Raw genomic sequence first — 25,737 nt, 5'->3', positions numbered from 1 at the left:
TTCTTTTATTTAACTTGGTTAGAATGGTATATTCAGGCAAAAGCTTGCATGGTACAATGCACCATTAGTCACATGCTGCTTCTCAATAGTGAAACCATCAATTTTATTATAGATGTGAATATGTGCAAGAGGTCTAACTATAATTGGAACATTAGCTAAGAAGCAGATGGGGATTCTGATTAAGAGTATACCTCCTGGGTATATGTTGTACAAGCAGCGTCTCTAGCAGAAGAGAGAAGGTTATCAAGCCCTCTTACAGTATATGCAAACTAGATACAAACACAGCCATATAAGAGAGAAATTTGGTTTTGGAGACTGTGTTTTTAAGAAAAGGTTCTATTTCATGTAAAGTAAGCAAAGAGCTAGCCTCCATGCAATACAAAATGTGTTCTATCTGTTCCACAGATGAGCAGTTTGGACTATTTTTAAATTTAATGTTAAAAAAATAAATCCAGATCACTATAGTAGAAATGAGTGATTTCAATGTGGAAAACGAAGTAATGTGCAAATGCTGTGAAGTGTTATGGAAAAGAGATATCAGATCTACTCACTTGGCAGAAGAATAACTACTTTTTTTTTTTTTTAATGGATCCTTTAAATTTTTTGGTTAACATATTTAAACCTTAAATTTAAGAACTTAACTTCAGACTTTTTTTAAGAACTGAGGTTTCTGCAAATACCAAACTATCTACTTGCCTTACTCAGAACACAAGTAACAAACATACCCAACTTTAAAGAATAAACCTTCCACTCGCTCTTGAAAGTCACATCAGGACACAGTGTAGCTTGCGTATTCCAGGTATCTTTTTCCTACCTCACCTCCCAGCTTTCTCTATAGTTTCACAGAGAATATTATACATGCCATACAAACCTAACAATTAATCAAGCTGAGAGGTAGCAGCTCAAGCAAAGCAGGTAACTCACCAAGTAACGAGGTAAACATATGGAAGATGGCAAAGGTTATGATTTCAATATTTAGATTCACAGGAAAATTATTTATCTGGAGTCTTCTACCTCTAACATTCATTATACTGCAAAAGGGCCATTATTTTCTTTATGAGTAAATAATAAAGGTAATTGCAATTACTCATGTAAATCAAATGGTTAAAAAAAAAAAAAAAAGCAAACCCACACTCTGAAAACATGCCATATGACAACCCTATGGAGGCCACTGGGAGCAGCTCTTTCCTCCAGAACACAATTGCATCTGCTCTCTGTGGACTAATGTGCCATAGCATGCAATTTTTTGCTACATAAATTCATCTTGAATACGCACTGTGGAATCTCTCATTCAAATACTGTACAATTATTCTCACAACGCCGCTTGGCTCTCTCAACATTATTGCTGATATTCTGTCAACACTGAAAAGACAAATTAATACTAGCAATGACTGACACAGAATTGCCAAACGAAGCAATGCAGATAGCAGGGAAAAAAGCAAGTTCCTTCTCCTTTTGCAACTCCTTCTTTTCCCAGTTTTCCTCTTACCACTTTAAGCAATCCTTCATCAGACACTCATAATGCCATTTTGGGTTCCTACATGGGTTCTCTAGTGAGAAGTAAACCCAAAGACTGATCCCTGTAGCCTTTATTTCCAAGCAATCTCCTCACAAAAAACCAACAGCCTGTTCTATTCCTGACAGATCTACCACCCTGTTCCAGAACAATTCCTGTCTGCAGAAAATAGGGCTTATACTCTTTCTGCTTTAAATGCTCTCTACTTTCTTGTAGGCAGGTCGGACTAGATGACCTTTGGAGGTCCCTTCTGGCCCAGACCATTCTACGATTCAACCCATCAGTCAGTTCTGTTGTCTTCACATCATCTTCAGCTTACATTTTTTTAAGTTCCCTGCAAGGCTGTGCAAAATCACACCAGGAATTTCCACTAGTGTTAACTTCACTAAAATACAGCATTTCCTGTCCACGATCACAGCCTTAAATCTTGTACAAATTCTATCTCCTGTCTCAATTACTGCATATCCCTTTCTTGCTCACATCTATTGAAAATACTGCTGCAAAGAGTATTCATCAGCCAGTCATTTTGATCATATGACCTCAGTTTCTGTATTCCCTCTTTATTAATCTACTTTCACACACACTGATCAATCAGTCTTGACAACTCTTTAGATGTTGGTGTGCCAAGATCACTGCCAACTGTGGTGACTGGTATGACCTTAGAGATTGCTTGTAGAGTTTTTTAGCTGTCCGCTGTATACCAGGCTGGAAGCTCTTTGGAGTGAGCAGTGAAAGGAAGTGATCTGTATTTTCTCCTTCATTCATGCAACATCCAGCACCATGGGCCCCTCTCCATGAAGCATGCTCTTGTATGCCAAAACAATGCATCAAACATGACAGCAGAATTTCCCTGCTGAGAATACTTTTTTTTGCAGTCTAACATACCAGTTCTGCTATGGCATATGGGTCCTATGAGACTTACTGTCTTCTAAAAGAGAGAAAAATCTTTTAGCTGGGACATTTTAAAATAGTTCTTAATTACAAAAACAATAGAACAATGAAAAATTCCTCAGTCTGGGATGGCGTGGCTATTATTTCATACTTTCTAGATTTATTAGTTATGATAAGAAGTGTCATAAAAAATCTGGTGGTCACTAAATACTCAAAATATAATTTTTCAAGTTTACAAGCTCTGTTTCAGTTTAGTCTGACACAGATAGTTCTAGAATTCTTAAAATATTATCTCTATTTGTTATTACTAACAGAAAATCCTTAACAAAGTTTAGCAAAGAATTTACACTATTACCCCCTCTTGACAGCTTGAGGGCTTCTTAATCATTCAGAATGAGGGAGAAAGTTTACTGTGCCTGAGACCAATTTCTAAGGAAAATTCCACAATGCTGTCAAACCATACAAGTGAGGTATAGTATAGACCTATCTGGCTAATTATCTACTAGCTCAGGTATGCAGGTAGTGATGGAGGTTGGCAACATTAACCCACATAAGCTGGCAATCCAAAGATTAGCGGAAATGCAGGTCGATTTGCAGCCCATGCTAAGGCCTGTTCTGTCACAGCTACATCATCATTGCCACTTAGTCCCTTTAAAAAGAGCTAGAGTATGTTTCAAGAACATTGACTGATGTAGGAAAGCTACGATGCTCCAGACTGATGCCAACAAGGCCCAGACAACAGCATTTGGTCCTGCTCATGTGTGAGATCCCACTTAGGGGATACTTGTTGCAGAATGCACCTATTCATTGTGGCATTTACACTGAATGCTGCAAATAAGATTCTGCTTTGATTTCCAATATAAAACATACCATATCAGTAGCAACTTTTTTCTCTGAAATGACTCCTACATTTACTACATATATTTCCTTATGATTGTTTTGCCAGAAGTGGAAAGAAATGCTGGTTAATTGTATTTCATTAGTATATCTCCTATGTGATAAAAACTATTCATTTAATTTGAAAGGAAATATTTTGTGATTATTCAAAATCTGGTACCAATTTTATCACTGAAATAAGAGAAGTGTTTATTATACACAGAATTTTGATGCTTCCCTTACTGGGATTTGTCTATGCTAATGAAATATTTAGATTAACCTTCAGCTCTTATGGTTATTTTGCAACGTGTTCAGACTGAGCTGCTGACCAACCAAATTCAAGCTGGCTACCCATGGCCTTTGACAGTATTTCAGAGAACAAATGCCCATGAGTCCACTGTGTTCAGAGCCGAGCATTGTTGAGCAAGGTAGGAGGATCCAGTTCCAAGTTATTTCTGTTACAAGTGGCATAAAATTAAAAAGAAGAGTTAGGCAAATTCTGTTTTGACTTCCATAAAAGGAAAGAATGGAGCAGTTGACAGGAGAATTCAAGGTTAATGATTAATGGGCAAAGAATTTCTTGCAAAGCATTGACAATTCTCTCCTTTTCCCCTCTCTTGGCAGAATTCAGCAGTGAATTCCCCAACTCTCATTCAGAGAAAGAAGAAATGAAAAGTTTACAACTTCTCTCATTTTTTTTGCTTTCTTGTATCATCACCCCAGCAAATACATATGGAGGAAAAAAAAAAGGTAACATGCTATTAAACATAAATCATGATAATGAACTTTTTTTGAAATGTTTATGCTATAGACATTAAGTAGTATTTACTGTTTGGTCATCAACATGTTAGGGTTTGGGATTTGAGTGTTATGTTCCCTTAAAATATGTCATTTATAAATGTTTGGGTTTGTTGGAAAAAGTAGTTGTTTGTAACTAAAACAAACATTTCTCAGCGGAAATCAATACATTCTGATACTATAGATATAAAATAATCTGACCTTTAACAAAACTTCTACTGAAGCGAATTTAAAAATGTATTAGTCTGAAAATATATACTGAACTGATATCAGTTATAATCTTTTGGGGTTAGAAGCATTCTATAAAATAGATTCTGTATCTTACTATGAATAAAAGTTTCTAGCTATCTTACAGTGTTTAAGCTTTTGTTTTCTGAGTTACCTGATGTAGGCTGCCTTTCACCTTGTGTGATGAATACCTTTGAGTGAAAGAGGTACATCCGCAGTAGAGAAGTACTGTGGAGGATCTTTATCATTCATATGGTTGTACAACCATTTTCTATGCATTTGTGACACTGCACATTATGTCGGTATCTGTGTGACTGTTGAGTATGACAGTGCATCACACATCTGCTTTTCTTAAAACCTCTCTATGCAATTGATAAAGACAATTCCAGGTTTGCCTGCTTCATTGAGCCATACACAGCAAGCATTAGTTTTCTTTCTTATCTAACTGCATTTCTAATACTCTGTCTGGAAGGGATAAATGGAACTTTCTCCTTAGCGGGAAATAAAGCAAGATATGCACAGTCACAGAAGTGTGGCCTCTTTCAGCAGCTGTCTTTTGCATTTATGTTAATTTGTATTAACAATTTCAAAAACAATTTCCTATAAAAATGCTTTATATGTAATAGACACAGAGATTCCAATCTACAGGAAGCAGAACCACCTTTCTTTTATTCTGCATGTTAAACTTCCCCTTGGGTTTTATTTTGAGCAATATAAAATCCTTGAATTAAAACACGAGAACTGTAAATTTCAATTAATGCTGTAACTTAGTCTGGCTTGCCAGGCAGAAAGTCCTGCACATCCTTAACAGTCTCTTAGAAAGCTATTTAGAAAGCTTGATCAAATTCTTTATTTTTGAGAGACCCAATAGTTCAAGGCTTCAATAGCTTGACCGCTTCAATAGTTTGAGGCTTCTCACATTATCTTTGCCCAGATGTATTCAGACTCCACTGTGTGCTTAAAGTTTAGTTCACCTTGGATACAAACACAAGATAGAGAGATAAAGTCACAGCACTCCCATTCTTTTGCAGTCACATGTCTTGCCTTCTGCCAGCTCACATCCTCCTACCCCCACTCTCTGTGCACCTTGTATAGCAAGGTCAGTCACTTCACTCTCTCCATCCCCCTTTCCCCTCATGACCTAGTACTCCTATGTCAATGGACTTCACTTGTTTGCTCATTGGTTCTGCAGCTTAAAACCTTGCTTGTGGGCCACAAAAGACAGGTCACATGTCATATTAACACTAGCAGATATGCCTAAGTTCATACTATGTTGAAGTCAGGGACTGATTTAAGCAGCAGACCGGGTACATTTCGAAAAATACAAAAAAAAAATCTACTGTGTCTTCTTCTAGAGGCTATCCACAGCCTAACTCAATCTGCTACAGACAGAAGTTACAAAGATCCTGTTATTCTGTTATGTTGAACTCAGTCCCTCATCTCCTGTCAGTTTTAAATTGGTGCAACTCTAATTCATGCTATCCATTTACATTAATGTATATTTCTGCACCTTTCACTCCCTTGTTCTCCTTCTCCTATCCAACTTCAGTTACACTAGTTTGTCCAGAAAATAATGCAATTCCCTGTTCTCAAAACTTTGCCTTATTTCTCTTACCACTTGATTAATCAGTTTAGCTCAGCTAGTGGTGTCCGGAATGTTGGCCACACCTAGTAGCCTCAAGGACTCTTTTTTCTCATCTCACTTCTCAAGGAGGCAAATGTGTTTGCCACAATGGAGTATGCAAATGGCAATAAAGCATTAATCCTCACTAAGGAAGGGCAGTGAAGTGTTAAAACCCTACATGAGAGGCCTTTTAATGCTGTTGAGAGGAGACAGCACTCAGTGAGTATAGTATGTATTTTACCTGAATATCCTTCTGCCTTGAAGCTTGCTTCTTGCTTTAGCAGGAACTTCAGCAATGAACAGTATTAGCTATAAGGAGCTACAAAGCCTTCTCAAAGCTGAACGTCTAGAATGTAATTTTAGCACAAGCAATTTCCTATAAGGGAACCATCCTCTAAAAGAGCAATCACTGTGGAAAAATCCTTCTCATTTATTGGTACCCAGCAAGTAAACAACACTCTGCTTCAATTTTCCCTGTATCATTCTATCCACCTACACAGTAAAAGAAATTACATCACAAAAAAAGAATTCATAGGAATTAGACCGCAGCAGGTAAATCACTGTAGGTAGATATATGTAAATCCTTTTGTTCAAGTTATGTACATAAACACATATTATAGGTTTCTTATTTTATACTTAATTATGTAGAATAAGACAGACTGCATTACCAAGTAAACACAACATCAAATTTAAAACACACAAAGAGGTTATTCTTGAAAAGCCACAGAGTGTTTCTGAAATTCCATGGTTTTCTTGTATATTTATATAGCAGGAAATACGTTTGGCATTTTTGGCTAAAGTTCATTGTCTAAAAACCGCACCCCAGAAGACCAGAAATAAGAACCAACATCCCTGAAGTTGAGCCAAAATGATCCTTTCTAAAAGTATGCAAATAATATTTCAACATAAGATCTTATTTATTTTGATTCTTCTCCTGGAAACTTAAAAGTAGATGGAAACATATTCCATTATTCCACTTTATTGCGTAGAGCAGAATTATTCAGTAGGTGACATGGAAATACACGTTGTTGAGCTAGAACTAAGGAAGTTCGTGTTAGAGTCACTTAGATCCTAAACTGCTTCTGTCCTAAATTCCAGCTGTGCTTCCATGACATTCCTGTCCTAAGGTTCTTATTTCCTTCTCCCTATCTCTACATCATGTCTATATTCTTGAGTGACCCCATGACTTAGTGCCCCACTTGGCACCCATTGGATGTCCTAGCATACTCTAGCTTCTTCATGTGCCTTACACAACCCTTGCTAGGACCCTCCTCAGTCTGACATCCACTCCATGGTCTTTCTCCCCAGCCGTGCACTGCTGCCACCTCCTCATGCCTGCTACCTAGCTTTTTTTGCCTTGCTTTACATATGTGCTGTGATTGTGTCAGGGGTCCGCTTGTGTCCATTCACTAGCTGGTGCAGACAGGCTCATGGATCAGGTAGTGACTGGTGCAGGGCTGCTCACTGCACCAGCTGGGAAGCTACTACACTCCTGTGTTTGATACTGGTGCTCAAATAAGATCAAATTCCAGGGACAAAATGGTTTGAGGTAATTGCATCCACAATGTCTGTGTGAGTTAAACTCAAGCACAAGCCAGTTCTCTCTGAGATTACCTGTCTGATGAGCGGTTGGTTGTCTCTAAATGACAGACAGAGTGCAAAGGAACAGCTAAGCTTTATGGATAAGCAAGGTGCCAGAATTAAATGTTTACTTCAATGCTATGTAAATGCAATAGCAAATGTGTTGCTACCAGGGTCTCTCTTCTCTACCCAGCTGTTGATTTTCAGAAAACACGTAGGAATTTAGTATTTGAAACCTCTTTCTATAAAGTTAGATTTAAATTGGCTCCAAAAATTACTGAAGATAGCGATCCTTTTTCTCTCCTGCTTCTTCACATGCACAAATATGCCATGATTACAGCCTATGAATCATAGAATTTCCCAGGCCGGAAGGGACCTCCAAAGGTCATCTAGTCCGACCTCCGCGCAGTCAGCAGGGACACCCTCAACTAGACCAGGTTGCCCAGGGCCTCGTCGAGCCTCACCTTGAATATCTCCAGGGATGGGGCCTCAACCACCTCCCTGGGCAACCAGTTCCAGTGCTCCACCACCTTCACAGTAAAGAACTTTCTCCTAATCTCCAATCTAAATCTGCTCCCCTCCAGCTTAAAGCCATTGCCCCTCGTCCTGGCACTACAGGCCTTTGGAAACAGGCTCTCCCCAGCCTTCCTGTAGGCTCCCTTCAGGTACTGGAAGGCTGGAACAAGACTAAAGGAACAAGGCTATGGAACAAGACTGAAAAACATTAATATTTCTAGTTTACTTCAATGGAGTTTGCAAATCACCACTGACCTTGGAATTCAGGCCAGTGAATCTAATTGTTAGTTAGATCATTTAAACAGGGATTCAGGAGCTAAATTTTATGACATTCTGAAATATTGGTCCAAGAAGTCCTGGAATTCGAAAGCTCAGATGATAGGCTACTAATCAGTTACACTAATGATTTGTGTTATGCTGTTATTACGAAAAATTCTACAAATATAATTACTACCATTTTGTGAGTAGCTGTGTTTCAGAAATACTGTATGTATACCCAGAATTTGCAATCCTCTCAGGAGTCAAAATGTCTACAATTTAAAACAGTTATTCTTCCTTTTAGCACCTGGAAAAAAAAAATCTACAAATACAGTTTCAGACATAAATTTTCACCACAGAGTCCAAAATATAACTGTAGTCTAATTGAAGACCCTTTGCTTTTTCCCATGAAAAGAGACAATAATGGGTACTCAATCAACAAAGGAACTATTCATGCATGAAACAAGTTTCAATATTTCTACTAATGCAAGTGAATGAACATCTTAATGAGGACATTAAATTCACCAGAGGACTGTAATTCACTTGACTTAGGCATTGCATTCTTTGGACTACTACTGTATGAATAGTGGTTGCACTCATATGACACTTGAGAAACTTAAACATACAGAACATTTCTTGATAATGTGGCAGTGCAATCTAGTTGCTTAACTGATTTTCTTCCTTTTTCTCTCAAACTAAAGAAGGTTATAGTTGTTTTTCTCATATATATATATATATATAGTTTGAATGGAAAATATCGATAAAACCATTCATTACTAAAGAAAACATTTTTCTTTTCTGCTTATTTTGCGGTTCACTCTAGGTTTATATTGCACATTTCATTCTGGAAAACATAGTTATGCCCAATCCATGTGGAGCTTCAGGGTTAGAAATAGGGTTGCATGAACAGCAGTGCAATTTTGATGATGTAGCTCATAATACCATATGGTCCCCTAGGGTGGCCTTAGCACAGTGACCTTTTTTCCTATATGTTAGCTAGAGCTAAGACTGTTTGCTGAGGCTAAGTTGGACCCCTTATACAGTGGAATAGCTTGGCAGCAGGTGGATGGGCAGCAGCCACTTCCAAGCAGCATGATTAAGATTTCCTGGCAACATGAGCAATAACTGGCAAAAGAGACAGAAGGGGCCATCTATCTGCATATGCCAAGATGGGTGGTAAAGTTCACTGCTTTGGCAACAGGCCAAATGTGAATTACAATTCTTGCAAAAATATATTCCAATGTCTATGTTCCAAGTTAAAAAAATTACCACTTTCACACTTTGTAGCCTTTCTTCTAGAAAAAATGTACTGTTTTTTAAGTAAAATTACAACGATGCCTTTCTTGCTTGTTCCTTTTAATTTTTAAAAAATTGTTACAATTACTAATATTCCCGGGAAACATTAACTGCACAGGAGTGCATAACCTTAAACATACCCAGCTGGGGCTGAAATGCTCCTAATACAACATGGTTGTGGAAACAGGAATTGTTGCCTAAAAATATTCACAAACATTTTCCTGCACTTTCTTATTTGCTTGCCCAATCCAGTAAAATCCATTTGAATTTTCTACCAATAATACTATTTATATTTGGGCTCCTACTTAGCCTCCAGACTTCATGGCATTGCTCCAAGTGCAACAAATAGTTATCAGGTAAATAACAGAAAGGAAATGACAAAAAAGAAATCTAGAAATATTGAATACATGTGGAGAAGGTGTTTAAACACATATTGCTCTCTGGAAGGAAAACAGCATGTCCCATCTGAAAGATCGATTTTTATTAGAGAAACTCTCAAAATTTCCGCTATTTTGAAGTATCTGATCCAAACACCTTTTTCTAATTTTGCACATTGCTTTACTCAGTAAGTGAAACTCATGGAGACTACTTATAGAGGAAGTACTGAACCATGGGAGAGATAATGACAGAGCACGTCCAAGGACAACAAGAAAAACTACACATATATTTGAACTTGCTTTACCTCGGGAGTTGACAAACTCCCATCAAATTCTGCTACACAGACACGTTTTCCCATATCTTAATGCTAACTTTGTAAATCTATAGGAACACTGCTGAGATTATTTTTTTCATTTTAAAATCTCGTGTATATTATTAAATCACTTGTGGCTCGACTTCATGCATCTCAGTCTGAAAATAATATGTAGTATCTGACTGAAGGATTTTATTCAGTCTTTCAAGCACCACTCTTCTCCCTTTCAACAGCAATGGGTCATAAGGGATGTTGGAGGACATAAATTATGGTTTAACTCCATGTTTGCAAATCCGCATTTCCAAAAGCCACTCCAATTAGGGATTCTGTCAAATCAGGGTAGGAGGGGTGTGTATGTTCCTTAGTTAAATTAATTAAAAAACTATACTGAAAAATTATCAAAAAATATTCTGGTTTATTTACCAGGCAGTTCATTATGCAATTAATTTATTGTCCAAGCAATTGATTTTCATGATTTTTGTCTAAAACCTATCCAGAACTGGATAAACTATCCAAACTATCTGAACTATCTAAAAGAAATAAGAGAATGCAGAATATTAGTATAAACGCTCAGCATTAGTGAGTGGACCTCTGCAATGCTAGAAACTGCATGGAAAGCCAGCTGGCACATCACCTAAAAATCTACTGCGCTCTCTATCCATCATGCTTACCTTCTGCTTATCTGGGAATAGAAATTAAAGCTTGTTCTTTTAATTGGGAACAGGTTTTTGTAAGGGACATAATAAATCATTGCTTTTTTAGCAGATGACATCAAATAGTCATGAAAGCTGAGATACTAAAATGAGGTGTTTTTATCAGAAATCTTTGTCTATAGTTTGTCCAATAAGGCTCTAAAAAGGTTCCTAAAGAAAATATGTCAGTGTGCATGCTGCCATTGCTCTTCTGTATTTCACTGACTACTGCAATTCTGCCATCTTTACTCATTCTGGGTAGTAAGTACTTAATTATCCCCAAGCTTGCTTGCCTGCTACAGTACTCTGCATTTTAACAGTAACAGTGCTGTGTAACAGTGACCGTATATGGGCATTGCCTTCACCAAAAAAACAGTATTCTGACTGATTCAAGTTGACCTGTACATATTGCTCTCCAGAGCACATCAAAGTCAGTATAGAAAAGAGAAACACTGAAAGCATTCTTCTGTCCAATAAATAACATTTCAAATACGATCAAATATACATAGAATGTACACTAAACAACAGATTTTGCTTACTACAAGTGAATTGGTGACCTTCAGCCTCCATTCTACACCAGTAGAACAGGCTGTCCCACAGAGAGCATTGGGAAATTTCCACATTTTTCCGAGGGCAAGATACCTTTAGGGTTCACCCTTTCCAAAAAATTCATGTGCCTTTCCTTTCTGCCAGAGTTCTACCTCCATCCCAATAGCAATCCCTGCACTCTTTCCTGGAGGGAGGAGTTCTGCATGATCCTCCTGCATGCCATTGAGTAGCCTTGGTCACTTCTTACAAGCTACGTGACCATACTGTGATCTTTTATTTTAGTATGTTAATCTAAAGGAGCTATAACTTTTCTAAGAAACTTCAGCCAATGACCATGTCTGTCAGCACCTTCTGGCTTGGTAGTGTCAGCATTTCTAAGGAATGCAACGGAGATTCTTAACTGAAGCAAATGGACAAAACTTGCAGTTTTTGATCTAGCTCCCAAAATAAACAGTTGTGCTGCTTACTATTTTTATCTCCCTAAGTCACAGCTCAGATTAAGTGGCAATGGGAAGGGCTGCTGACTACTCTGTATTATTCTGTAGGGACAGGACATGCCATAATTTGCTGAATGCAGAGACCTTGATATCTGGAATTTTAAGTAGCAGAAATAATCACAATTAATGCAGAGGTTCTTAGAGAATAAAAATAAAAGGAGGAGTGTGACATATTATTCCACCAGGAGGAATCTTTGCACCTCCCTTCTCCCAAACCCATCTCTGGAATTTTAGTAAATTCACAGGATTTGCACTTTGGATTTGTTTTTTCTCTCTCATCGATAAAAAATCTTCACCTTTACAAAACATTAAGTGCTAGCCAACAAATTCCATTGAGAATACCTGCATGGCCTTAAGATGTATCTAGCTGTTCATTTAAATGAAATATCACTCTCCTGCATACCATCAAATAGTTGATATTTATGGATCAACCAGAAATATTTAAGTTGTTAGTTACTTTCCATCTATGATGTATCAATGTTAGTTCTTAAGCTGGCAAAAAGCCCACAACAACAAATCAACAAACAAACCAACCAACCAACCAACAAAACTTCTGGCTTTGGATACTTTGAACTGAACTCTCAGACATCTGAGAGTAACCCTGCGTCCATTCAGATACTGGGTGCTCTGAGCCCAGAAGGACTTCTCACAAGGTGTGTGTGCTTCAGCTCGGCATTTAGCCCTCTGCAACGCCAGCACACCGTCGCTGCTGATCTCCTCTTTAGACATTCTGGACCAAGTCCAGAGTAATCTGAACAAATGAGTCTTGAGTCTTTAACGAGTGACTGAAGATTTCTTTTACGGTTACTCAGTAATCTACTTTAAGTAACAAGTCAGCTATGTGTTTCAGATATTTTTTTATTTATTTAAAATATTCTTTGATTTTAGCTTAAGTAAAATTATGATTGAAATTATTTTAAGTACAATCAATTTTCATTAAAGCTGGTAGCAGATTTCCCTTGAATTTTCTGTGACCTGACACTGCCTGGAAATTTCTACCTTGACTGTACAATGTATGCTCTTAGATTGTGTGGGTAGTTGGAAAATGCAGTAAACCAACATTTTCCGTCTTGCTGTGCAGCAAGTTAGTCCCTCAGTTCATAACTGTGCTCCTGAGCAAGCTTCATTGACTAGAATAAGGCAATCAGATGTGATTGTTTTTTGCTCTTTGATTTTTAGAATGGTCTTTAACAGTATAACCAAAATGAGACTAAGGACACGAGTGATGCCAAATTAGGACTCTATCAGAAAATAAAATATTTATATTAATAGAAAAGAAGGGGTGACATTCCACATCTGTCCAGCTCCAGGGAAAATCAAGGCCTCAAATACTTGATTTTTGTGTTTTGTACTTAACCAGTGGTCAGTGACTGCAGGTGTTTTAAAGTCAAAGGGAAAGGTTGTAGTTCATTACAAACTTCATGATATTAACAACTTAAGCCGCCCTTACTTCAGGCCACTGTGACAGGTACTTCATAAACCTCTCCATTTGCCAGTATAGATGCTGGTAGCAAAATAGCTTTAGAAACTGATCCAGTTGAAAAATAATCCTATTTGTTTTCCTGGTTATCCTACTTTTTAGCTGGGTCAGCTCCCTGATCTTCACTGTGCAACTAAGTGACCAGCTGTGCTTGGACAATGATGGGGACTACAGGAGGTCAGGAATGATTGGGTGGCAGAAAGATGGGGAAGAAGCCTGCTTAGAGTTGCTCAGGCAGTACTGAAGCCAAATGCTTAGTTAGGAACTAAAGACCCTAATCACTGAGTCCCTCTAATTATTATTTTTTTAATTTTAAGTTTTTATCCTAGATTAAAAAATAGTAATTATGCAGACTACCTTATCAGACTTCCCTATCATCTAATTTAGGAACAATAGCATTTGAAAAAAACTAAAATACCATACAGTTTACAAAGAAGTCGTAGTAATAACATTATTAGAGCTGACAAAACAGCGAAAGATACTTCTCACATTCAGCCCAGATATATTAATTTATTGATTTTTCTAAAAATTCCTCTCAAATCCTAGAGACTACAGTGACCAGATTTTAATGTGATTTCCATTATTAGAACTTGGGGGTAATCCCAGCAGTTTCTGTGAAGCATTCTCTGCTGATTCTTGTGTAGGAGAAAACAGAATTTAACCTTTGGTTTTCTGTGAATGACTACCGTTAAATAATGGTAAATTTATAATTCCTGGCTCTATTACAGCTTGAAAGACCCTTTCCTCCTTTTATTTAATTGATTGATTTCCAAAAATCACTTTAGCAAAAGAGAGAGAAGTTAGAAACCCCCCAAATTCATCATTATAAGAACAGCTTATAAAATACTGTAATCTTTTTTTTTTTTTTTTCCGGCTAGTGTTAAGAATATTTAGATTGGAAAGGTCCAGGGCAATCTCCTTGAAAACACAATTGTTTTCTTCACCATCAGCAACCAATTAGCCAGATAAAATAGAAATTTCATACCTCAGAGCTTTTTGGGTACTTGTTGAAATGAAAACTTTCATTTCCCTCAGACCCTCTATACATACTTCAGCAAACAAACCATGGAAAAAATACAAAAATTAGAAAAGGTTTAATTATGAACAATCCAATTCCTATTCTAATTGCTTTCCTATTATTATTTCTGGTTTTAACAACCTACCTACAAGAGAAATCCCTCTAATAATGGAATCCTGCTGTATTTTTGAGAGATCTCTTTGCCTATTTCCCTCTTGATTCCCCAACACCACCCACTTCTCTTTCATCACACACAAGCACCCACTTAGTTAATTGTGTGTGATCACTAGACACAGAAACACGAAGGCATGAGCATCCCTAATCAGACATTGTGCACAGAAACAAAATCTCTATCCTTCAAGGACAGGGTAATTTCTGTCAGGCATTTTAAAGCCAAGGCAGGTCATTGAAGTTATTATTAGCTCTAATTAGCACTCCCACAAGCTGTTGAATTCTTTACCTGCTGCCAAAGGGCACTCAATATGGTGCAGAATTTGCTAACATCTTTGAAAGAAATAGAGAAATAGCTCCTCTTTAGAAACACAGGTCTATTACATGTGAATAGGCTTTTGATAAAATTATGTCTGATCCACATAAAAAATTTCCTATAGAAGCAGAGATATGATGAAACTGTTCCAAAACAAAGGGATTCTACACGTCTAAACAGAATCTTAATGAGAAAAGGAAGACATCTGGCCTTACTTACTATTTTAGAATTAGAGAGATCTGTACCAAATCACAGAGCTCCAAATAATATACTGATCCCAATTGTGACAATGGCTAAGAACCGATGAAAGCCCAGTAAGCCATCACTTCTGTATGTTAGGCACATTTCTAACAAAGTGCCATAACAAGGAAGCCTGGCAATAGCTCTCATTAGTAAAAAGCACAGCTACAGAGCAGTAAAAGGATTTATGTGAAAGAGGAGAGAAAGAAAATGTGTTAAAATCAGCTATTTTGTGTCTACAAGGTAATCCACAGTATGCCCTTTAGTCTAGAGATAAATTTTCTACAAAAAAGTAAGCAAAATTGTAACAGGAGTCAAAAAGTAACATATTATAAAAAGTAAAAGTAGTAAAATAATCATTATAGAACCTAATACATAGGAACCTGGCACCTAAAGAATTCACTTTGAAAAACAAGCCACTATTCTCTATGGCAAGAAATTGGAAACTATGGAAAGATGTAAAGATGAAGGCAAGACATGTCTCCCACTACCATTCATTGCAAAAATGAAAAGCAGAGAAACAGAGAATAAACACTGCTATGTTTGCAAAAATTCAAGGCCCAGCCCAGTGCTGCTAGACAAGTGGCAGCTCTTCGTCAGCTGGGATGCAACCCACCAGCTGAAAGCTAGCAACAGCAAGTGCCCAGGCTGGGGCTCACGTGTCACTCGGAGCTACACTCAAGTTTGTGTCTGTCACTAACAGCCTGCAACTTCACCACAAGCTCCACTTAGCCATGTAGTCTCACGTTGTACGCAGTTTTGCCAAATGTCAAATCACAGAGCTGGGAATAAGGACCCTACGATATACATCAGTCCAATCCATGTGATGCAACACATCTCACTTTGTGGCTGCAATGGTCAGCAAGCCCATTTTGACTTCATGCCATCCTATGCCACTCAAAATTTTAAACAACAACTCCACAACTCTGAAGCATCAATAATATTAATGATGACAATTTTAGTGTGATTACTATTACTACCTCTGTTTTAAATAGACACCAAAAACCTCCAAGCTTCTAGTTACTATTTCACAGTATTTGGTGGCCGGAATCCGTATCTTTAGCCTCCTGGTCCCATTCTTGGAGTGATTTTCTTTCTTACACTGCAGACAGAAATGTATTCCCTCTAAAACTAATATACAAATAGGACTAAAATTCTGGCCTTCCCTCTGTCAGTAATAGTACCATTAGGTAGATTAATCAAGGTCACTGCTTTTTTATTTGTGATATTCACTTTTTGAAAAGGAAGTGTCACAAACTGAGATGTGACACCAGCTGCCAAGGAAGACTGTCATTTTCTGTAATTTGCAACAATGCACGTTTGTAGCTTTTTCATTATTGAAACACTCGATTTTCTGACACCAAGGCACAGCTACAAGGTGTATTTCTGGAAACGCAAAAATCACATGATCCATTTCCTTTAGTATCATACCACCAGCTGAAGGGTGAAATAATTGCCTGGAAGGACATTGAGTTGTGTCATTCTGCTAAACTAATTGGGATAATGGGAATTCTGGAACTAATTCCCTAGATGTCTAACTAAAATCAGTCCTTTTAACCACTATGATAGAAATTAATGCCAAATGTATGACAAATACTTTCCTTCATGGATGCAATAAGACAAACCTCTCTACAGAAACAAGCATTGCTGACTCATAATAAACCCTCAGATAGGAAAAGAACAAAATTTTTTAACTGATTGTGATGATTCTAACACAGTTGGATCATTGACAAGTTGTTTATAACGTTACAAAGTTAAGTAAAGGTTACCAAGCACTGATAGTAAAATAGGACCCTGGGATGCCTTGGATGTGCCTTCAGAGGTTCCATTTACCAAATAAATAGGAGCTGGACAGATTCAAAGGATGAGGATGGTGCTTATTTTAGGAGACATTATATATGTGCTTAGTGATATGGTTTAGTGATGGTTTTCATCAGTGTTAGGTTGATCGTTGAACTAGATGATCCCATCTAGGTGCCTCCCAACCTAGGCAATTCTATGAGTCTATATGGTTTCCAACTTGTGTTTCAACACAACAAAAAAGAGCAAAATTACAGAACTGAAAACAAAAATACATACAATATCTCTCATTTTGTTAATGAGACACAAGAGATAGTAATTCTCCATGATCCTTCCATAATGATGGATCCATCCCAAATACGATAAGCATGAAAAATGCCACAACATTTAATTGATAAAAAGACATATTTTCTTTCTGCTTTGGTTTTAGTTTTAGGTACACACTCCAATGCAGTATTGTGACATATAATAAAAACAGAGCAAGGAATTTCATATTTAATCCATGGTGTCACTCAGCTTCCACCAGATTATGAATTTATATACTAAAAGGATATGGTGAATGAGAAAGACAGCAGAAGCTAATTTTATGTAATCTACTTTTTCTTCTCCACTAGTAGTTATTTGTCTTGTTACAGTGTGTCATAACTACATCATTCATCAGATGTAGATTACATCTAAGTAAGAAGTTCTGGAGTGCAGTAAGAGCAGATCTGCACAGTGAGCATTTGGTGTTAAACATCAAAGAGACCCTACCACAAGCCTCTGTGGGAGGGGAGTTGTGGGAATTACTTTGAAGTGGTTCTAGACTAGTTCTAAGGATGAGTGCACAGCAGAAGCCAGAGCACATTAGGTGTTCTCCTGGAGTGCAGGTTTCGGTGTGGATTCATCTGTAAGGAATCAGCTTTGTGTGATCCCAGACCACAATATGAACCAAAGCAAGGTAAGAACAGGAGATTTGCTTTGAAAGTGCACTCCTTGTGAATTCACTCATTCTGGTGGCTGAACAAAAATATTTATGTAGCTGCATCTTACTTCTACTTCTATTTAAGCAAAATGTTTCAGTTCTCCTTTCACGACACAGACAAACTCTTTGAAATTTAAAACAAGTGGCAAGAAATTAGATACAACACTTTTTGATTTTTCAGCACTGTGGGATTTTGTTAAGAAGTTATCATTATCAGAAAACAATGTAACAATGCGTACATTTTGTCTCTTCTTTTTTATTCCCTTGATGGTATGTCTAGAAAAATATTTATACAGAATCACCTCCACCTCCTCAAAGGTAAATTTTTGTTTGAGGAAATTCCCCATCACCTTAGAAATACAGCTGTCTCAGAACTGAATGGTTTTACACTGAATACATCTCTTTGCCAGCTACTCCTCGTTCCCACAGCGTCTCTCCACCAGGCTTCCATCGCAGCTTGCACTGCAAAACCTTCCTGAACCACAAAAACCCAGCCAACTGAGTCCTGTGACCTACCCCCACTGAAGCATGCACTTTTCTTCCTAGGGAGGCTACGTTTGATACTTCTAATTTTTATTAAAAAAAAAAAAAAAAAAAAAAAAAAAAAAAAAAAAAAAAAAAAAAAAAGAAAAAGGAAGATAATAACTGCACATGAATGTCAGGTGAATTAGATCACTTGATTCCTGCTGGCAGACAGCTCTTTGCCTGCCAGCTACCACACATGCTTTCTCATCTCATTCCCTTTCATTGAGGGGCTCTAAAGAACACCTGATAACATTGACAGAATGAGACAAAGTCTCCACAGTCAGCATTTAAGCTCATTTAAAATAACTTTGAAATGTGGCCATATCCCCAAAAATCCATCTTTGATTTATTTTATAATGAGCTCAGTTCTTCCTAAACCTATTTATAAACTCCGTCACCTTATGCATGTTGAATATCTTGCTAACATTTTATTTTTAGAATACTCCTTTCCCTGACAATTTTGCAGACTCTATTCAACCAGTCTCCTAATAAATTCAAATTAAAAACATGATAATTAAATACAGAGAAGTATTTCATCCTGTCATAATCTTTGGCTGTCTGAAACATCAGAAGCTGTTATAAAGAAACTGAATGTCTCCATAGCAAAAAGAAGACAGATACCTAGAACCATGTCTGCATTAATTAATCTGTTGCAAGATAGCTTTTAGAAGGACCAAACACTTAGGCAAATTTTAGGCATCCTCCAAAAGGTTTGGTGTTTGAAGAGACATTTATTGTCTCATTTCAGCTCTACCTCTGCCTCAGATTCCAATTCTCTTGTTTCTTTGGCCAAAGTGCTGTTTTGTCCAACACACAGCAGAGATGATTGGATTGGCCTCAGCTAACAGTTCCTCTGATGCATGTCAAATTGTTCCATGTACTAATAGGTTTCACTCACAATTTGTAGAATGTACAATAAGATTAAATGACAGAAAAATACAAATAGGGTCCTCCAAACAAACTCCTTCTTTTTCTGAGCAATAGTTTTATCAGAGATCCCGTAAGTAACTTGAAGTTTTTCTGTGCCTCCAGACTTCAAAGCTCCATATTTCTTTCTCCACAAGATACTCTGCCTTCCTCTTCAGTAAACAAATTCAGTTTGCGTAGACTTACTGAAAGTTAACTTTCTATTCAAGTTGGCAAACAGGTCAGCTATTGTGTCCTCTCTGAATACTGCTTTTATCTGACAGGTTTATGAGTCAGCGACATTTTCCTTAAATGCTCTTATACACTTAAATACTTCCAGTATCACATTCATAATCACTACAGCACCTTGTTCAAACAGAAGATGTTCAGTGAATGTGCCTTAGGTTTGTCCAAAACAAACACAGCAGCACCAGGATTTAAACTCATAAAAAAAATATACGCATATCTCAAGGCTACACTGACTTTTAATTTATACCTCCAGCTAGAGTTATCTTTCAAAGTGGCAGAGAGCAAGCACAACACTAGTTAAGTCAAGAGCCTTGTAGGGGTGGAAAGAAAGGAGGTGGCCCAGTACTGCTGCTGTAACGGGTGTGAATACTGTGTTTTCACACCTACACCACATATATCACATATGTAACTGTGCCGGATTGTCCGGGCATGTTCCCTGCATGCTGGCCAAACTTTACTCGCTGACACATTCACACCTTGCAGAGCCAAGGACAAGATTAGGAAATCTGACTCAACTGTAATCTGTTGCCTGGAGGTTTAGGACACTTCAGTGCCAGAGAACAGCTCTCTACCCTAGGCTGAAATGCTACAGTAAACTTGTTTATATGTTTTACTGCCAAAATACATTCAACAGAACACAGCAGCTATTTGATTGAATTAAGTTAGTAGAAGCTCTGTGGCTGCTGCTCACTACATATGCCTGTCCCACACCTAGCCCTAGGAAACCTCTGCCCTTGGGATGATTTTGTGATGCAGACACACTATGTGACATGGTTCCTGTCCAAAGGAATATATGGTCCACACAGAAGTGACTGTAGCAAGATTATCACTTGGACAATTTTTATGTTTTATTAATAACCCATAGGAGAAAGAGAACGGGGAATCTGTGAATATTTTTTCATTGTTTTCCCCATTTTACATCAATTCCATACCTAAACCAGACTGGCCTGGGAACTCCTCTTTATTGCAGCAGATAGCAATATCCATTTAAAGGATTATGAACCAACTATGAACTAGTCTGTTTCCACCTGCACTTCAGGACAACAGATAGATTGTCAGACCTCAGCTGAGAACTTCCGGCCTCACGCAAGGCTGGCTTCATTCACGTTTGTGCCAGGGAGAAAAGAGAAAGGTGAATGCAGACTAGAATTTAATTTTCTAACTTCTCACTTATTCTCCACTTCTCATGTAATAAGAAAGAATATTTTAATTCTATCTAGCATTTGGAAGAAAATATTTAAATAATATTTTTTTTCTCTTCCACAAATATTTAAGGCATATATTTCAGATAAATAACAATTCATTATCTGAAATGCACCAGTAAAAGCTGAGCTGGGAGAACGATATTAGGGACATATAAATTATTCTGCACATCTGAAGGAAACACATGCATCAGCTCTACCAGGGACCATCCTGCAGATGACACAAAAGAATCTAGCAGATAAAAAGCGACTAAAATTAAATTGGAAAGTTAAGAATTTTAGACAATTTTCTTGTTATTTCATTTCCACTTGATTCTAGTTGGAACTGCAAATATACTGAAGCACCACGAGAAATAGTGCCCTGCCCTTGTGATATCTCTTGTGATTTCTGGGAAGCTTCCAGTATGTTCACAGTCTGATATACCAGGAAATAAACACACAAACATGTTGATATGAAAATTCCACGTCAGTTCAGTGTGGCAGACTAGGAAAATTTAGCTAGTAAGGCTGGGTGAGCATGTCCCAGGATGGTTTTATAAAATGAACCATTTGATTAATTTAACTATCCTTAAAAGGTCTGTCCAGCTAGGGTGGCAGCTACAAAATGTATGTGGGGCAGAGCCTGTCCCCATAAATAAGCCTATAACTGTGTCAGAGTAATCTCATTTATTTGTTAGTAAAAACCAAAATGATCCTTACCTCCACTCCCTAAAAGCCCTTGTCCAGGACTAAGTAATTGCAAAGCCACTTACGAATAGAAGCAATAAAACTGAAAGATTGTGAAGGAAGTTTGCTTAGGACAAAACGAACACTCACTTTAAGGAATAATTTTCCCTACATTTCACCAAACTTGTCCCAGAAAGTGGCTACAACACAGAGATCAGCCTCAGGACTGCACAGCACCACAGAAAAGTCATCTGCTGATGAGCCAGAGTAACTGCTACATAAAGTTAGAATTCAGAATACTTATAATATAAACACTATAATTACATAGAAGAATAATTACAGTTAATTACCTGAAAGGTTAGAAAAGAACTTGTGCAAAATAAAGGAAACTCTTCCTTCAGTTAATAGAAGGTTTTGCTAATAGATTTGTCAGGTCCAGGTAGAAGAAAATGTATTTCTCTTTTAAAAAATAACATGCCCTTTCTGTGAATCCATAGCAGAAAACTACGGGAGTTATTAAACTCACTGTAGAGGGATATTTTCTTATAAAATTTACATTTTTAAAATATGTCAAGTCAAATCAATTCATAGCTTTTTATTAATCTGAAATTCTTGCTGGGAAGTAACAGCTTTCATTACCAAATGTCACCATCAACAGTGAGAGTTACTATCTAGGTGTTTATCTAGATATGTCCTTACTGTTTATGTCAGGCTTACCTTCCTTGTTTTCTTGTATTTATTCTATCAAAATCAATACAGCTATAAGTACAAACAACACTGCTTCTGCTAAAGTTTACTGCAGCTGTAGCACTCAGAATACTCTATTACCACAAAGTTAGTGGGGTTTTTTGGTCGGTTTCTTTTGTGTTTGGTTTGTTGTTGGTTTTGTTTTGTGATTATTTTTTTTTTTAGTTTCCAAAACCAGAGGTATAACGTGCTACTAAACAATTCTTCCTTGTAAACACCCATCACTGAGAACTTTTGGAAGAACGTGCTTAGTTAAAACCAAACAGACCAAGTTAGTACTTGGAAAAAAGAGAACACAGCAATAACCTTCAAAAAATAGATCTCAGGTTTGCTGTGAACTATGGTCAAACCCACCTGCACATTTAATACAAAATGACTCACTAACCAAGATTTCCCCCTAGAATCCTCCAAAGCTATTGCACAAAAGATTCAGTCTAGTAAGAACTATTTCTGTGATGAATTAGGTTCAAATATAGCGGTTTTTTTCCTCTAGACTTTGTACAGAGAAAAATACATTTTTCAAGTGTCTGGTTACACAGTACAAAAATTGTTGCTAGTCACATTTTTTCATTTTTTTTTAAAATAGCATTTTACCAATCTTGAACAACATTTTTTTATTAATTCTAGATCTTCTTAAATCAAACCTGTTGTTAGCTTCTAAAGAAAACAAAACAGTACCCATAACTCCCTAGCTAAAAACCATCCTGTGTTCATTTTTTCTCTCATTAGAGAATATAAAGAAAATGGTTTTACAGCTAAGATGCATGATGTGTACTGTAGAGAGAACAAAAAATCCAGCAGTACAGGGAAGACTGCGACGTGCTGAGCTAGGGAACGTAGATGCTTAGATCTTTGCGTGGTCTGATGCTTAGACCACCAATTCCCACACTGCCCCAGATATCAGTATGAATGCACTTTATATCTATTCCTCTCTGCATGGGAATATGAAGATCACTAGGAGCAGTGAATGACTGTTAAGAGTATGCTTCTGCTATCGTTATTCCCTGCCAGTAAAGGGCAGAATACAGTCTCTACAGATTTCCTTAGCTAACAATTATCTATCCAAGTGTTCATGCTGATTTCATTGAATTTATGAGCCTTTGATAAACCCAAAACAACTGTCACACTATTGGAACACACTGGATTTTTCCTATAGATTTTTTCCTGTGTTTTTCAATGGAGGTCTCCAAGGAGAACCTGAGAACTGGAAGGTGAATATGTCTCAGTAGGTGCCCCCTTGTCACAGTGCTGTGGGGTTCATTCAGCAGCATTCACTGGTCTGCCACCAGCTGTGAGGAAATTTGGGTTCCATTAGTATGCTGGTGATACTCAGCTTATTTTCTATTTTTTACCAGATCTGAAATGCCATTCTTCTGCCAAGATGCAGACATGAATGAGAACAAACTTGGCTGAAGCTGACTCTGCAGTGGACAAAGGCAGTGCTGGCAGCTGGCATTGAAATATTCACATTATTCCAGCCTAAAAAGCACTCTCCACTCTGAGATCGCTTCTCTTATTATGCACAGTTGTAATGACCAAGCTAGCAGAGGTGATGATGATTTTTTTTTTTTAATTTTTTTTTTAGTGTCAATACATGGAGATATTCAGGGAGACTGGAGAGTCCCCAGCTCTAGAACTTGCTTCAATGACAGGATGATTTTCCTATGTGCAGCAGTATGCACAGCATCTTTTTTGATAAAACACATGTGACTGTGTTATGTTTGGTTGCTTTGGTATACGACAGGGAAGATCTGAATTGCGTATTTGGCCATGTGGATTTGCCCACTCCATATAAAGTAGTACAATATAATAGGAGGCTACAACATTTCCTAAAGCAAATATTAAATGCAATGTGTTTTTTAAAAATGAGGAAACTGATATGAATGTTTACGGGATATTATCATAGCTTTTAAAAGATGGATGAGAGAGAAAAGGAAATTATGCACTGGATTGGAGAGAGGAGACACTGAAAACAAAATGTTCTGGCAGTGTATATTATATCATCACCTTCTGTGACTTATCCACAGAAACTCTAATATACAACAACTTTCTTTTTTTTATGTAAAACCTTAAGTCTGAGGATTCTAGGCTGAACTCAAATGTAGTGCTAAATAATCAAGTGGACAAATTCACCTACTTGGTGCTCTAGACATGACACTCAGAAGCAAGTAATTCAGTTTATCTGTGTAACCTTTTGACTATTCTAGGAGGTTGGTCACCAGAGATGATTTACAGAGACAAAACAGGGCATTGGGATCATTATAGAGCTTTCTGTAGTTCAATAAAAGGAACCAATTTGATATTATTTCTGGCTACAGAAATTTAATAAATTGATATTACTGCTTGCTGAGAAGAGGACAATAAAATTCATAGGTTCTGTCTATTTATAGCTAATTTCTGTATTTTTATACTACTGTGAAAAGATTATAATGTCCACAGGAGGGCTGAGTGAGCATTACAGAGAAGCCAATATACTTGACCTCCATTTCGAAAACCTAAGGATTCAAGAAAAATTCCATAGTGTTCAAGAAGTTACTGAATCACTGCATGCGTCTCAGGCTGTGAATGAAAACATCCTTTTTCTAGTCAGGGCTAACTGCCAGTAGCACTTCTACAGTTTTCATCATTTCCTGAAAGCTACCACTTTTATCCAACTGATTAGGTAGATCAGTTGATGCAAGCATGCCCTAATTTGTTTGAAGCACTATAAATTAGGCTAGTTTAAACAGTTAAAATAGGGGATCTGAGGTAGCCTAACTGATTTTCCTTGCAGCAAATAGGCAATGGTCCAACATTGGAGCATTAGCAACAGAACAGTAAGGGTGGTGATCTCTGGCTGGTGGGAGGTGATAAAAAGAGGTGGTAACCTCTTCACTGGTACAGATGGATGCAGACAGAGATGCCTGTCCACTGCTAGAATATGTTCCTTTGTAATGAGTGCTAAAGTACCGGTTTCCTGCAGCACAGTTATACACTCTGAATCACATTCAGGTTCTTGTGTACAAAGGAAACTCTGCATCCAAATAGCTTTGTTTCTTTTTTTACAAAAAAAAAAAAAAAAAAAAAAAGGAAAAAAAAAGATGCTTTTAAACTGTGAAGTGAATTTATATACAGTAAAAAGAAAGAAGCCTTCTGGAAGGACTTTTAACTACTGTTTTATACAGATTTCCTCCCATTTTGGGTCTTCAATTTTTTACATACAAATAGCAGTCCCACTTCCATTTTTTTTCCCCTACGAAATATGACAGATTCTAGATAAAACATGCCAACGAAAGTCAGAAGCATGAGTTACAGTGTTATATGCACCACCTATGCACAATATGGGAAAACAGCTTTTGACAAACTAGAGTAGCTAAGAGGACAATGCAGAATTGAATTCCTAGGCAGAAATTCAAATCTGCACAGGAATGTAACCTCCATGTTTGCACACACCTCCATGT

General features: G+C 37.3%; 1 protein-coding gene across 1 annotated transcript in view; it reads left to right on the top strand.

Moving 5' to 3' along the window:
* The first annotated feature begins 3,673 nt into the window (after positions 1-3,673).
* The window catches only part of LIPC (lipase, hepatic), a 53,284-nt gene continuing 31,220 nt past the window's right edge, over positions 3,674-25,737 (top strand). Inside the window, exons 1-2 of the mRNA XM_014944506.1 lie at positions 3,674-3,711; positions 3,908-4,033. Of these exons, the coding sequence (XP_014799992.1) occupies positions 3,952-4,033 (82 nt within the window). The 5' untranslated portion in view covers positions 3,674-3,711; positions 3,908-3,951. The remainder of the gene's footprint in view (positions 3,712-3,907; positions 4,034-25,737) is intronic.

The sequence above is a fragment of the Calidris pugnax genome, unplaced genomic scaffold (assembly GCF_001431845.1).
Source record: "Calidris pugnax isolate Ruff unplaced genomic scaffold, ASM143184v1 scaffold70, whole genome shotgun sequence".
NCBI lineage: Eukaryota > Metazoa > Chordata > Aves > Charadriiformes > Scolopacidae > Calidris > Calidris pugnax.
The sequence above is the reverse complement of the archived record's forward strand: the minus strand, read 5'-3'. Positions and strand labels throughout refer to the sequence as shown.